This window comes from Pyricularia pennisetigena, assembly GCF_004337985.1.
Source record: "Pyricularia pennisetigena strain Br36 chromosome Unknown Pyricularia_pennisetigena_Br36_Scf_15, whole genome shotgun sequence".
NCBI lineage: Eukaryota > Fungi > Ascomycota > Sordariomycetes > Magnaporthales > Pyriculariaceae > Pyricularia > Pyricularia pennisetigena.
In genome coordinates, this window is record NW_021940927.1 from 147,517 (window position 1) to 159,218 (window position 11,702).

At 49.6% G+C, this 11,702-nt stretch overlaps 3 protein-coding genes across 3 annotated transcripts; 1 reads left to right on the top strand and 2 right to left on the bottom strand.

The window, feature by feature from the left end:
- Positions 1-2,568: 2,568 nt before the first annotated feature.
- Positions 2,569-3,642, bottom strand: PpBr36_11238 (uncharacterized protein; the record flags this gene model as incomplete). The annotated part of the gene is made up of 2 exons (XM_029898340.1): positions 2,569-3,308; positions 3,348-3,642. 2 exons carry the CDS (start codon positions 3,640-3,642, stop codon positions 2,569-2,571), a joined length of 1,035 nt encoding a protein of 344 aa, XP_029743402.1.
- Positions 3,643-5,799: 2,157 nt separating this feature from the next.
- Positions 5,800-6,536, top strand: PpBr36_11239 (uncharacterized protein; the record flags this gene model as incomplete). The annotated part of the gene is made up of 2 exons (XM_029898341.1): positions 5,800-5,973; positions 6,042-6,536. Coding segments are annotated over 2 exons (669 nt in total), but the record flags the coding sequence as incomplete, so codon positions are not given.
- A 2,167-nt stretch (positions 6,537-8,703) lies between these two features.
- PpBr36_11240 (uncharacterized protein) lies at positions 8,704-9,906 on the bottom strand (the record flags this gene model as incomplete). Its single annotated transcript, XM_029898342.1, has 1 exon — positions 8,704-9,906. One exon carries the CDS (start codon positions 9,904-9,906, stop codon positions 8,704-8,706), a length of 1,203 nt encoding a protein of 400 aa, XP_029743385.1.
- Positions 9,907-11,702: the final 1,796 nt, after the last annotated feature.

Consider the following 11,702-nt stretch of genomic DNA (forward strand, 5'->3'; position numbering starts at 1 on the left):
AGCACAAAGTGGTATATTGTCAAGCAAGTCCGTTATTGAGAGACCTGTGACACTATGAGGAATGGAAAGGGCTAAGACAACCAGGATGTTCATGACTTTGGTGACTGATGTTGTTTAATTCGCCTAGTTTCTCATTGCTGCCGCCGCTAAGACAGTATTGTCAAGATGTCAAGGGTGTGAATTTAAGGTGTTGAGACAGAGAGATTCTATGATTGGGCAGCTTTCGGCTTATGAAGGCCATTGATATATGGCATCCAATGCGTAGCTGTCCATTCAACCCGTAATTGACTCATGATAGCAGCAATATGAACTACAATTTTGGCTATTTCTGGGCTTTGTAGTCTCCATTATGTCATAATGTATACTGGCATTTAGTTACTTTTCAAAGTTTGGACAGATGGCAAGATGAGAAATTATGCAACCCAACCAGCCCACTCACTTCCCTTCGATCTTACGCATCCCCAGTGACATTGAATTTTCGTTCACAGAAGAAGCGCACATGAGACGGAGGAGGCCCATCCATAATATCTTGAGAGTCAACAGTTACAAACCTCAGCTCTTGTCATGTCATGTCATCCAGTATACTTCTGTTGCAGCTCCTTGTAGGCGACCACGCAGTGTTCAGGGTTGAGGTCCCATCAACCCTTGGCCAGAGCATAAACCTTTCCCCTCCCTAGCTACCCATCTCTTCTGTCGTCAACTAAATGATCATCCCAAACATCAACCTGCAATACAACTATTATCACAACCACAGCAAGGATCCTGGAGCTGCATGGATTCGATTAGTCGGCAGGCCTAAATTAGTTTCCAGGCCTGGAAATGGGTATATAGCTGTATTAACACAGAGCGACCAAGTAGACTCCCATGTTCCATGTTCAGAAGTATAGCATTACGATAACATCGAGCGTTAATCATTACAAAAAAACTAAGACTTCCTAGTGAGTATCTGGCGCGCCATGAGACGGAATCATCATCCAGGAGCTACAGTTGCTTTCAGTCTCTTTTATTATTCTATCCCAATCATCCAGAAGGGCCAAGAGTGTATTAGTGTGAATTCGTAGCGACGGAAAAACCGACGATGATATTTTGTGCAAATTTCTATAATATGCCAGTTCTCGTCTTAGGGACGCTACCTCTTCGTCGGGTTGCTGTGTTGAAACGGAGGTGCTGCCCCCCAGACCAACAACATGGAGGTCAGTTAAATCAGGAGATGGAACCTGAAGCTTGGGCGGCATTGGGTGTTACAGTTGAAAGCTCCGAGACTTCAGATGTCTACGTCGGTGAAACAGTTGGGCGAGTTAAAGAATAAAATCATATTACTACAGATAAATCCTTTACAGGCGCTGAATATGTGCACCATTTTATTTTAGATTGTTTAGAAACCTGTCTAGCCCGAATTTGATCTGGATAACCGAAAAGTGCAGCAGGCGATGAAGCTTCAAAAATTGCTTCTTTAATCGAAATGTGTTGATACGAGCCAAGATCTAAAAAACTCTGGTCGAGCGGCATAGTAATAGATTTTGATAGGAATAGGGGTGCCCATAGCCTCCAATAACAGGCCAGCGGACCAATGAAAGAATTTCAGGTTTCTTCCTCTCTTGTTGATCGATTTGTATAAGGTTATAAAAATACGTCTGTCAACGGTAGGAGGCCCTTTTAAAGGGACCTACCCCCTGTCGACTATCGATAAGTAATGTAGAGGCAAATGCAACGTAGTTTTAAACCGACAATAGGGTCTGAAGAGATGGCGTTCTCAAGATACCGAGAGCGCTAAATTGTAAAGTATAATCTTCAAAGCTGCATTTAATTTTGCCGTTTGGGATTTCATACTTTGGCTACTGGCTTTTCGACGCTGTGTGACCCAACCAACCTGGGACAATAGCCCTGTGTCAGCAAGCCCATGTAGTATTCACGTATGCAATAACTACTCCTAGTGTTGCATCTGACGTTTCCCTGCCGCTTTCTCTTTCTCACATTTGGTCCTTTCTAGCGCAGTCCCCGAAGGTATACTATTTGTGGTGTGAACAATACTCTCCAACTGGTCTACTTGGATCAGCGGCCTTGCCGACCTGGTATCATGCTGTACTGAGGGGCCTACATTGATCTCCTTAAGGATAGATCTCATTGAAGTCGAAAAGAGGGCATCTGTTGCTGACGGTAGGTCGGGCCAGTCGCATGTCTCATATTCCTGATGATGTAGGGGTGTTAATGGGTGAGTTAGTCTATCCGAAGTTATAACTTACCCAAGAAGAGTAGAATTAGCAACCCGCTTTTTCGCTTCCACGATTGGTTTGAAAGACTTATACGGCTACTTGATCAATTTCACAAGCTTGCGGACAGATCTACCATCCGGGCTGACCCTAACTATTATGCCTACTAAGCAAAAATGCTCCTTGCTACGGGTTGGCTACATATCCCTCTTCGATGCCTAAGCTTGGATTTTATGGAGCTCTAAACTTTTACAAGTTGAATTTTAGGCTACATGGGTTAAGACTACACTACAATTGATATGATATGGTGGAAGTATTTGTCGTATAACATTCTTTACGGCGCTGTTTTCGCCTGGCTTCATGACCAGTTAAGTGAGTTTGTCTGAGCGAACGGGGCGGATATCTTGGCTTCGCTGATGCCTCGATTACGATTGAACGACCTCTCTACGTTCTGGTGGAAGAAAGCTCTCAATGACTCTATTAGACTTCCTAGCCATTTCCCGTTGCTAGTATTCTCAAAGCTATTTCCATGCCTTTTGTACCGCAAAAATGCCCAAAAGCCGGCCAATCCCGCCAATACTGCAAGAGAAATAGTGCCAATGGCAATGCCGGCAGAAGTTCCCGGATTGGAGTTCTCTTGGTTACCCTTGCTGCTCTGATGGTCATGTTCGGCACTAGGGGTTTGGGAGGGTCTTTGGAACGGATACCGAGTTGACTTTTCCGTGCCTGATGTGTCTACGAGCAAACCACGAACAGTTGCATTAGCTGTGCTGTCCATCCTGGTAGATGTATAATGGGCTGTTGCTTCTAAGCCCTCGCTTTGAACGTTGGGCTCGACAGTTGAAATTAGGGGTACGACGGTGCTTTTTGGTGCAGCTGATGCATGAGGCTTTGCGGTAGCAGCTGTCAAAGTATAGCCACCTGTCCCGGGAACATCTTGCTCAGTCTGTACTGGCTTTAGTGGCTGGGTGAAGTATATTGTAAAGGAGCTTTGAGGAGTTTCCGTTTCCGCAGCTCTGTCTATACGAACTCTTGACGTGGACGGTATGGCAGGAGTCATCTCCAGTTTTCTCACTTGCGCACTTGAAAAGGCTGTGTCTGAATGCAGAGAATCGTCGAAGTCTTTAGTAGTCACAGTGGCTTTTAATATCACGTCGGTTGGCTGAGCTGGGAAGGGAGATAAACTTGGTAGAGTCTCAATTTGAGTCGAGTGTAGTATAGTGGAGCCTGCGTCTGGGGGGCGATCCACGTTCCCCGTACCAACCTGAAAATGTGCAGACGTCAGGGTCTTCGTAGTGCTGGAAGTTTCTTTCAGAGACTGGGGTTTATCGACCGGGATGTTTGTGATAATTGAAGGCGCCGAGAAATGTTCGGTGGAAGACATAGACACATTATTCAATGCAGATGTATTGAAATATCGCTTATCATACATGCGGCCGGCAGACCAACTTGTGCCTGCCAGCCGGGCAAGGCAGAGACTTTGACATAGAACACTCAGGACGTGTAGATTGACAAGCATTGTGAGTTTCCTGGTTGATACGAAACTTTCACTCCTGTCATTAAAATAGCTTCGAGCGTTCGAGTAATGAAGAAATAGAAATAGGATATTCCTGTATGTATCACGCCTCTGCGGCTCTATTTTCCATTACAAGCAGCTTCTAGCTATAGACAGTTGGAGGATTAGTTAACTTGGGAAGATCTGATCTCGCCCGTGGCAAGTAATCATGATCACACCGGTCTTTGGTGGACATATTGGGCCGCTAATGTATGTCTCAAAAGCATTTATTGGCTCTGTTGTCAATAAGGCAAAGAAGTTCCGCCAAAGAAGACACTAATTAGCAATTTCTGGGCCAAAATAAAATTGAAGATATTTTATGCCTTTCTCCCATAACCGCTTAATGCAGCACTGTGAAGACAGTTTCTTGATCAAACTCAAAGCTACTAACTAAAGCCTATTTGATACATGCTGGCTGTTTTTGCTTGATCTGTCGAAGTGAGCTCTGTCCATTTCCACACCTCAAGCAAGCAACTCTAACCAACCGAACCGGGGCAACCGCGTCCCGGCATCGATAATCTCAAAGTCCTGGTTAACAGATAACTCGATGATCAAGTTTTGGATGATACCAGGGACAGACTGCTAGCATATTTACATAAGACCTTTGCAATATATCACACACACTCTCTCTCCTATTAGACGCACTTATACGAATTTTCCTGCTCCGTATATCCAAATATAGATGCTCTTGTCATGGAGGGCAAGGGTGATTTCGTCTGAAGGTGAGGAATATTATTGTTATTTATTGGGCCCTCGTGGGCGGGTTTTGAAATGCCTTTAAACGGTGCATACCTATAATTTTCTCGAGACATGCATAGCATCTTCTTTTCTCGGATCTCCCAGTGCCCCAACCAATGTCTATCTATTCTTGATGCGCAGATCTTTTAAGAGAACTGACTGCTCTTGGTAAAATACTGCTGGTAGTCCGTACATTTTAAATATTTAATCTATGTAGTTACTGAAAGCGGAGGATATATATGCTCCGACCGTATCATAAGGATTGAAATAGGTTGTCTGCTTGCTCTTCATTTTGCATATTTTGCATATCCATGGCGTAATGAGCCTGTAGTTGCATGAAGCATGGCTCAACACAGTGGCAGCTTCTCCAAGCTCTAGTTTTGCTCTCGTGGTGCCCATGTGAGCTTGGTCGAGGGTAGGCCCTTATCGCTTGTGCAGTATTTATGGAGCGCCTTGTGATGCCAGAGCTCGCGTGTGACTTTTTGTGACCTGAAGTCACTCTAATGCGGCTGCACAACGCTTGGTATATTTCCTCGGATGGCCATGACTCGATCTTATACTTGCGAGGCTCGCTGTTTCTCAAGAACACGATTCTCTTGAGCGCAAATTCGCTCATTATTGCTGATAAGGGCTTTGTTAATGACACCCATACGGGTTGCTACTTAACGCGCCTTACATGTCCAGTCAACTCCCAACAGCCAAAACTGCTCTGCGGACTTTCCTGGCCTGGGACTCGTGCAGATGCGAAGAAAGTGCCAGCCAATAGGACCGATGCTCAAACTTAGTTGGATTTCAGCCAAAACTAGCCCTAGGCTGTGATAAATTGAATTTTATACTTTGTCACTCTACTAGCATGTTTTGTATCAGGCGCTTTCCTGGTCATGGAGTCCTCCCTGCATATCTGGTTGGGCAGCTTAGCTGCTCACCTGTTTACTGCAAAACAGCTTCATATGCTTGAGATTGCTGTCAGCATGATAAAGACCAAATACCCTTCTTTCGAAGTTGCGCCATCGCCGCAAAGGATATATCCAGATCTTGATTATTTTCAACTATATGCAGAATGTAACAGCCTGCTTGTTACGAACGGATAGGGCAACCGTTGCACCACGAGGCAAAAGCTTCAATAATGAGACCTCTGTCTCATTGTTCCCTATTCCACACTTATATGCACGCGCTGGCAGTGAACAAGTTGCACGTTCGTAACACTGCTCTGCGCAACATCCATCAAAGCTCACGGAAATAGTTGTTCCTGTTTTGCACGAATATCTAAGCCCAGATGCAGCTATAAATTCAAGAATGTTTCAAGACTATATTGAGCTTCTATCATATTCTTTACCTAACGAGTACTTTACTGAAGATCCTCAAGACGGACATCCCAACTCAAGCGTGCCAGATTTTATTAGGCAAGAGCGCATCAACGATAGGATATCATGGCCTTTTTTCAAAGGTGATGAGCACGCCCTAGCTGTAGTATATCCACATGCGATCCACTGGCTCTCATAGAATGACCACGCAGTCCCTGATGAGGCTCTGCGAAGACCCTACGAAGGCGTTCACTTCCCCTCATAAAGCTGCAGCCTCAGGCGGTAGAGCCAGAAAGCTCTGGCTGGATGGTTTTACATGCCATGCGACGAACCCTAGCTGGTCAACCAGTTGTGGACTTTTCAGACCTCACAGCATCAGTCCGGGAAATAGCGCTGAGCCATTTCAAGTGTGAGATTCTAGCAGCGACCAGAGCTAGGACACTAAAGCCAACCGAAGAAGACTTCGCGAACTTGATACATGACGTTCATCGAACAGAGTTTTTTGACAATGCTATGTACGCCATAGATGGCATGTTCTCAACTGATCATAGTCACAACTCTCCAAATGTCATTGAGCCAGCCAGCGGCCACATGGTTGACAATACCCTTTTAGTGGCACAAGATGCCTCAGAAGATCGCCATGGCGGTCTGGCTGTACAAAATGTTTCGGAAATTCTTCAAGATTCTTCTTTGTCCTGCTCCAGCCAAGACTCTCCAGAAATTCTATCTAGTTGCCGCAGGTCGCGCCGACCGGCTCAAATATTGGACTACAGAAGAATTATTCTGAGAAACATTAGCAAAGCCGTGCAGTGTTACAGTTTGGAGCAAATCTATCTTCCGCTTTCGGTATATACATTCATTCTTTACAATGTGGGGACTGGTTAAGGCTACTTGAGTGTACGTGACAAGATGAAGAGAGGTCCAGATTTGGCTCCATAACAGCTGCAAACATCGAAATTTTGATTCTAATTAAACACCTGTCGAAGTACCTAGATGTAGCTGTGAGTGCCCCATTTGGCTGCTTAACCGAAGATCCACCGCAACAGTGCGAGTGGGTCAGCAGACTACTTATCCCAACTTGCAGAGGAACGTTTCCTGTCGACGTAGGCAGCCTTTGTCAGCAATGTGGGCATTGCATCCATGGCGGTATCACGTGCTGTGCCCCAAAATGGGATGCAGGCGGCGCTGAATAGGCGATACAGACTCTAGGGCGAGCTCCGGTTTCTGCTTCGATCGGTGCCATGCCGATAGAGGCGTGAACGGACGAGTTGTGGCCGAAGTCGAAAGCGGGAATATGCCGTCGCCAATTCGTTTGGTATTTGTCTACATAAGAGCGCATTTTCTGATCCAATTCATCGTTTGTAATTTCGACGCTGTCCTGACTTTGAGGGTGGCGGGCGCTTCCATGTTTATGCTTTTGCGTGTACGCAAGTGACCAAACGTGTAACAATTCTCCATGTCACGGTAGAGTGTATCATGATTCTAGCACAGTAATTAGTTCGGGGCGCAACAGACCTTCAATTTTGCTCATGATTTGCCTACCGAGGATTATGGCGAGAACAGCTTGCGCAATGTTGACTCTTGGGCAGGCTTACTGGCAATGGGCCTTGTGTATCCAGAGGATAGATTTGGCCTTCGGGGATAACCTGGCGTACATGGGTTCTGGACCTAGTGCCTGAGGCTGCATCCAAAACCTGCCTTTGTGTTGCCGCAGCCCTATCCATACGCGAAATACTCAGAACAGTAACCTTCCTGGCCGGGCATCCTTATATTACTGGCTGTTTACGGTCAAATATGCCCAACTCTCGGCTGTGTCCGCACTCATTATTCTTATTCCAACTGGATGTCATCAATGAGTTATTTTCTTCGCTGCTTATGCCGTTCGGGATATTACCCTTGCTAGCCCACCGATCTCAGTGTTGGCTCATCCTAATTAAGTCAATCGTGCTTGCCACTGTTAAGCCACTGGGCATTTCCTCCAGGCTGTTGTGAATGGGAAATACCATTCCGATTGGGTGCCTCTGCTCACCAAAAAGGCTATAGTGCTAAAGTCTATTAACTTGTGGTGTGTGCCGTGGTGCCATTATTTGTCTTGGCTTACCGCGGGCCCACTGTCATGAATTCGTTCTCTTTCACCGTTCTTTCAAACCTTCCAACGTCCCCAGCGTCCCTCTCCGATAGAGAGGTTTCATTTTTTACAGCAGAATTTTCGACTCTGCCCGCTCTTTTGCTGCCCTCACCTATGGCGCATTTGAATTTCGCTCAGCTACACTTACAAATATACCGGCGTTCGCTCCGAATTTAGAGCACACGTGCAGCACAAACAAAGGAAAGGAAACGGTGGGCCAGGAAGGTTGAGCCTCTTTAACTACGCCTTGTATACCTTCATCCCTGTTCACCATCCTTCACAATCCGCTTCTTGATTGCCGCCGCGGCCTGCATAGTAGTCAACACGAGCGTCCGGCCAAGAACATGGTCGCTGTTAGGCTGCGAGGCGACGGCCACGATAGCGGCTGTTCGTTATTTGTCCCCCGGGCCGTACCGTATACTAGAACCTGCACAGTATCTCCTATAGGTCAGTTCTTGGTATGCTGGCAAGCAGCGCCTTGCCAGCATATATTGCCCTGGACATGGTATGGAGTGATATTCACCCAGATCCATCGTCCACGGTCTCTACTGAACTAGGTCCTGTCGTGCAGAGTGGTAAAATCTGCGGCGCCAAATTCACAGACTTGCACCCAGGAAGTGTTGACTTGATCGCATGCAACAGCCTTAGGCTAGGTCTTGTAACTCCTGTAGATTTTCGACCAGGCTTTGTGTCGCCCTGTCTCTGCTGTTGCTGCTAAGGTGGGGCCGAGTCATTCAGCTTAAAGGGGGCGTGTGGTGCAGGCGACTTTTAGCTATCTTGGGGCGAGACCCATTCCGATTTGACCATGAAGCGTGGTAGGACGAGATCGAAGAGCAGCGAGCTTGTACGTGTCGCGTAATCGTCTTCCTTGAGCACCAGCGCCTGCGCCAGCCGGTGCGGCACAAACATGCCTGTCGTCGCCCGCAGCAGCGCCTCCCCATTCTCGTGCGGGTGGATATTGCGGAAGCTCTTGATCACAGTCACGCCGCCGTTCTTACCGCTCGCTGCCTCGTATTTGTCAATACACGCTCGCCATGACGACGATGACCCGGATGTCGGTCGTTTGATTGCCAGAAGACAGAGGTTGTCACCACTGAACGCCAAGTTCTGGCTGAGCAAAAAGAACGAGTCGTTCTCAACGATCCAGCGGCCCGGCTTCGGAAACTGCAACTGAACAGACTGCATCACGGCCAGCTGGAGCGGCGAGATACCGAAGACCCCCGGAGACAGCAGTTTATCGTTGCTTCGGGCCGTGAACTGCGAGCGCGAGGAGGACCCAGTTGAGGAGATATGGACTATCCGGAGCCGGTCCATATCGCCCTGGATGAAGGAGTTGTCCCTGAAAAAGGCCGTACTCCTGCGCGCTGCGGCCGCGAGCATATGCGTCTGGCCCCTGGTCCCTCTGGAAGGATGAATTAGGACAATGAGATGGCGGTGGGGGGAACGGAAATAGGGAAGAAGATGGCCTTCCTCGAGCGGATCGGTCGACAGATGGACTACCGTCCTATTGGGTAGGTACGTTCCGACCAAATCCCGCAGCAACCTCTGGGCCATCGACGCTGACTCGGATTTGATCGAGATCTCCAGCACGTCGTAGGGCCATGCCGCCGCACTATCTGTTTTAAAGAGCGTGCGTTGAATCTTAGCTACTCCCAAGTCTGCGCTTGGCTGCACGGACGACGCGAAAACCTCCTTTGACTTCGGCTCCGTAAGTAGCGAGCCGCTACCATTATCCAGATGATCGACGACGCTGTTGAGCTTCTTGAGCCCGAGCAGGAACAGAGGGACGATCTCCCAAGGAGTATCCCTGCCGAGAGCGCAAGCGCAGTCCGCGACAAAGTGGGCTGCCTCGCCGACCCTGACCCGCAGCTCGAAGGACTCGACACTGCGCTTCTCCACGCTTTCAATCCAGCGTCTTACCGTCTGGTTAGCCACCAGCTCGGGGATCAGTAGGTGGGCGGCTTCATTCATCGTGTCGGAGCCCGGATGGGGCGCGATTGTGAGCCAATGCGAGTCGCCGTCGGCAGCGTAGTTGAAGAGCCGCTTCCGGATTTCCGAGAAGCCGGTCAGGGAGAAGAGAAGTTTCGAAATATCGTACGAGTAGTAGTAGTAGTAGTAGTAGTATTATTTAACGCCGGGCTCGGCCCGGCTTGTTAGCCGGCCGTTAGCAGCCTCCCGAGGGGTATCTCGGCGCGCGTTCTATCTTCTTTATTTACACAGGGGGGAAACAAGGAGGGCAGAGGCGGCTCGTGCCTGACCGGGTTCGGGCCCGGTCCTGCTTAGGGGGATAGTTCACTGACGCGACCCCGTGCCTAAGGTGCACGGAGGGTTCGTCTGACGGCTTGTGCCGTGAAGTATGGGTGAAAAGGCAATAAGTTTATTCCTCGTCTAAGTTCGAGTCGCTTAAGATCGGTGTCCCTAGGCGTAAAGTGCGTTCGTGGCGCGCGGGGCACTGGCGGGCCGCTCTGGGGCGGGCGCTGGAGTAGTTGGTGGCTATCGAAAACGCCTCAAAGCTTTTCGGTTGCCCGAAGCTTGTCTGGAAGAATTTGCGGCGTTGGGCGCGGTCTGGCGGCCCGACCGGCCGGTCGTTATCAGGCCACGGCCAGTTTCTCCACACCGCCCGCGAATGGCGGCAGTGCACCGGGTGTTCAGGGGAGGTCCGCTTCCAGCACCAGGCACACGAGGTGTTTGCATTCTGGTGGTGGAAACGGTCATGGTAGGCTTTGAAATCGCCGTGGCCGGTCCTCATGGCCAAATAATGGCCCAGTAGGGGTCTTGGCAAACGCAGTTCCTCGGGCTCCTTTCTCGGTGTGTATTGGAATTTCCATTCCCTATATGCGGGGGACCGTTCACAGAGTTCTTTACGCCACCAGTCCTTATCTATATTCGAAAGAATGGCTCTGAGGACCGTGCCGGCACCGCTATACGTGGTTTGCTGAGCCCTCGGGTCTGGGTCCGGCGGTCCGGCGGAGCCGGCCTTGGCCAGCTCGTCAGCCCGGTCGTTTCCCGGGATTCCCTGGTGCCCAAGGCACCAGCGGACCCGAACCTCGGTGCCTTGTTTTCGAAGTAAATCGACAAGGTTATGGAACTCCAAAAAGGCCCATTGGGACGAACGCGGCGCGTCGCCTCTAAGACCCCAAATAACCGAGGTGCTGTCCACACAAATCCAGATCCGGGCGCCTGGCTGGGCCCTGGCTGCCGCCTGTAGCCCTCTCAGGGCGCCAATCGCCTCGGCGTCGAAAACGTGGCTTTCCGGCGTAATAGATGCGGAGCCTGCAGCAAATTCCAGGCCCGCCCTAAAAACGGCCCATCCGTACCCTATTTGGACGCAGTTATTTTCGTGTTTTTCCGAACCATCCGTATATACCACGATATCGTCAGGTGATACCATGTCCAGCCATTCGATAAAGCGGCGCGCCGCTTCCTCTTTTGGGACTCCTCCGGTGGGGTCAGTGCGAGAATCCGGGGCATTGCGAGGTGCGCGCAACTCTAATCTCCGGATCCGCGGGAGGAGTTGTGCAGCCGTTTGCAGGGTCGTGGCCGGCTGGCCTGGGTTGCGGGCACGAGGTGTCTCACGCAGGCGGCTGACAAAGGGGTGCCCCTTGTCCGCGAGCCTCAGTCGGGCGCCGTATTTCAGGCGGGTGTGGGCCAGCGCGACGCGGGCCGAGGGTAATCCTGCGTCCCTGAGGACAGTGGACGAGGGGGTGGTTTTATACGCCGGGAGGATTGCCCGTGCCGCTAAGACCAGCGGTTTGTTCAGTGCTTTG